The sequence below is a fragment of the Muntiacus reevesi genome, chromosome 1, assembly GCF_963930625.1.
Source record: "Muntiacus reevesi chromosome 1, mMunRee1.1, whole genome shotgun sequence".
Classification (NCBI taxonomy): Eukaryota; Metazoa; Chordata; class Mammalia; order Artiodactyla; family Cervidae; genus Muntiacus; species Muntiacus reevesi.
Window position 1 is genome coordinate 43,050,031 of NC_089249.1, and position 3,464 is coordinate 43,053,494.

Here is a 3,464-nt window from a genome sequence, read left to right on the forward strand (position 1 = left end):
AACAGAACTTGTCATCTCCCACCTTTTTCTTCTTTTTCCTACCCTAATGTCTTCTAAACCTGTTATTTCTCCAATGATTCCCTCAGGTCACTGTATTCCACATATCCAGGTGTAAAACAAGCATGCTGTCATTGTTGGCTTCTCTTCCTTTTGATAACCCCCAAATCCATCACCAAGCCTTACTGATTCTACTTCCTGGATGCTTCTCATTATTGTGAATTTCTACCTCTAGATATTAATTTATTAATAGCTATATGTACCATTCTCCTCTTGAAAACAGAACCAAATTTCTTGCTCTAGCCAATAAATTGCTTCCTCTCTTTTTTCCTTCCCTTTTTCCTTCTTGTTCTTTCCTTCCCCCTTTCTTCCATTCTTTCTTTCTTCTTACAATTTTAAATATTTGTCCTAAATAAAAATATATTTTGTACAAAATAACCTACCAACAGTTCATTGCACATCACTGTTCTTGAAAAATACACTTTAAAAATTAGTAGAATTTAACTGAGGAGTGTGACAGCAGCATTGAAAAGGTGGAATTTTTTAATGATTTTATGCATTCTAGGGGGATGTTATCTAGCAACACTTAAATGCTTGAATAATTAACACTAACAATAGAATACCTGCAAACACACCAAGATACAAAGTCTGTAAAGCTCACTTCTGATGCATTAATGGCTTTGGTCAAAATTACTGTTCCTAGAATACAGAACAGATACATTTGTTCACTATTTTCTTATTTACACTAAAATGGTTTTCTACCTATTCTCTGCCTACTATTTAATTGTGCATGTTACTGAAAGTAAACTTTCAGTTAGACTTTTATTTCAGAAGAGTGTGGGTTTTGGTGTCTTTTTGTAATTGCTCAACCAGTCCAAATTACTTGCCTGTTCCCTCATGAAATTCTAAATATCTTAAAAATTCAAGGCAGATATCACCTCCCTTTCTCTCCTGACAATAATGTTTATAGTTACCTTTTCCATGTTTACATTACACTCTATTTTTACTTCTATATTGTTATTTCTTTCTGTGTTTTGACTATCTTATAGATTTCCTAATGCTTTCTTTGTTCTTTTTTGTATTAACCTATTCTGCATTTGGAAAAAACTCTGACACAAAGTAGGGACCCGTAAAATATAATCATTGAATAATACCTAAATTACTTAGCTTATTTCTAAAGCAAGCTAAGATATTTTGATGCAAATGGTATAGGACTTCTGGTGAGGAGGAAAGTATAATCAGTGAAAAAGAACCTCTCCATATTTGCATGCATATTTGCCTTTAACAATTTCATCACCGCCGCAAGGGGAAAATTTCAGTCTCTGCCCATGATAAATGGACACACAAACTATTTGGCTTGAAAATTAGTAGCTCTCTCAAAGAAATAAAACCATTTCCATGAAAGTACTTAAGACTGTAAAACTTAGCAGATCTTTCTGGATCGATATTGGCATCACAATCAAAGCAGAAAGTTTCTCTAGGTATGAGACTGTATCCAACAGCAAGAATTCTTCTTCAGACTGGAACTGCAATAAAAGCACTGAAGATAAGGATCAGAAATGGATCATATTCTGCTGTAGCTTTATTCTAAATTTTCCATTGAGACATAGTATTAGTAATCTGGATTTCGTCCAGTGGAAATGTTCTCTGGGTTGAGTACACTCTTTCTGATACTGTCAGGAATGGAATTCTTAATCGGAATTCTAGGCAATGTGTTCATTGGACTGGTACTCTGTTCTGAATGCGTTAAGAACCAAAAGACATCTTTACTTGACTTCATCCTCACTGGCTTGGCTATCTCCAGAATCAGCCAACTGTTGGTGTATTTTTTGCAATCACTTATAATGGGACTAGATCCACAGGTATTTGCCATTTTTAAACTAGCAAAACCCATTTCTTTACTTTGGAGAATATCTAATCATTTGACTACCTGGCTTGTCACCTGCCTAAGTATTTTCTATCTCCTTAAGATAGCTCATTTCTCCCACTCTCTTTTTTTCTGGCTGAAGTGGAGAATGAACAGAGTCATTCTTGGGATGTTTGCATTTTCTTTGGTCTTTCTGATTTTGGACATTCTATTGCTAGAAACATTTAGTGATCTCTTCTGGAATTTAATAAATGAAGGCAATTTGACTTTAGCTGAAAGTAAAACTCATTATATTAAAAACGAGATTCTTCTTAGTTTCTCCTATTTTATTCCTATTGGTCTGTCCCTGCTCACATTGCTTTTTTTATTTCAGTCATTGGTGAAACACACCAGAAATTTGCAGCTCAATTTTGTGGGTTCCAGGGACTTCAGCACAAAGGCCCATAAAAGAGCCATGAAAATGGTGACGTCATTCCTCCTCCTTATCATGGTTCATTTTCTATTCATACAATTGGCAAGTTGGATGTTTCATAGGTTTTTGGACAATAAGTTCACAAAGTTCATCCTGTTAGTACTATATGTCTTTCCTGCAGGTCACTCATTCATGTTGATTCTGGGAAACAGCCAGTTAAGACAGATAGCCTTGAAGGTACTGAAGCATCTTAAAAGCTCCTTGAAAAGACAAAATCCATTGGATTTATAGAAACACTTTTCAGTCTGTTCAAAGATGAAAACTTTATGAGGAGATTTTGAGGGTTAATTTCCACTTCTACTGTTTTGTTTTTTCTCTTGGGTTCCTTTAGGTATTGTTGAGCATAACTGAAATTTCCCCTAGAACATGTTGCTTTTGATGATAATTCACACATGGTCATTGGTTACCAATATTTAAAAATTTCAAATATTCTTTTAAAGAGAGTCAAATTAGATCTCTGAAAAAGATGTGTGTACTTTCAACTCATATATGGCAGATGAGGCTTGTAACTCTTTAGAAATTAAGATAAATCCTAAACTTGACAAAGTAGAAGATCTATAAAATATTGATAGAAAAGTTAGCTAAGCAACTGAAGTCATGGGTGGTAAAAACATAACCTCAGAGCTCAAAAGTCTTTAAAAAAAAAAAAGGCTTTGCATTGCTATTGGGAGTCTTATTGATAACAAAGAAATAAGATGTTTCAGAATAACAGTGATATTTATAGTGCTGCTGGAATATAGACATTATCTGCAAAAAAATGAAAAAGACCTCTTCCTTTCCAATATTTGTTTGTTTTTATATTACAACGTTGTATCAATTACCATACTTCTTTATCCTTTATGCCTACATCAATCAGTGTTATAAGAACACTACTGCAAAACAGCAAGGTTACCAGGCATCTCCATCTTGAGGTTTCAATAGTTTTTATCACGTTAAAGAAGTGTTCTCCTAGACCAAGCCTATTAATGGTTCTATCTGGATTGAGGGTGAAATTTTATCAGAAGTCTTTTTGACATCTATCCAATAAATTACTTTTATTTCCCTTGGAAAAAAGAATTGTATTCATAGTACAAAATTAAATAAATTATCTCTAAGTAGAAGTTCAAAACATGTTTATAATATTAATCT

General features: G+C 33.7%; 1 protein-coding gene across 1 annotated transcript; it reads left to right on the plus strand.

The window, feature by feature from the left end:
- The first annotated feature begins 1,637 nt into the window (after positions 1–1,637).
- TAS2R42 (taste 2 receptor member 42) lies at positions 1,638–2,567 on the plus strand. Its single transcript, XM_065933388.1, has one exon. The coding sequence runs from the start codon at positions 1,638–1,640 to the stop codon at positions 2,565–2,567; it is 930 nt and encodes a 309-aa protein (XP_065789460.1).
- The last annotated feature ends 897 nt before the right edge of the window (positions 2,568–3,464 follow it).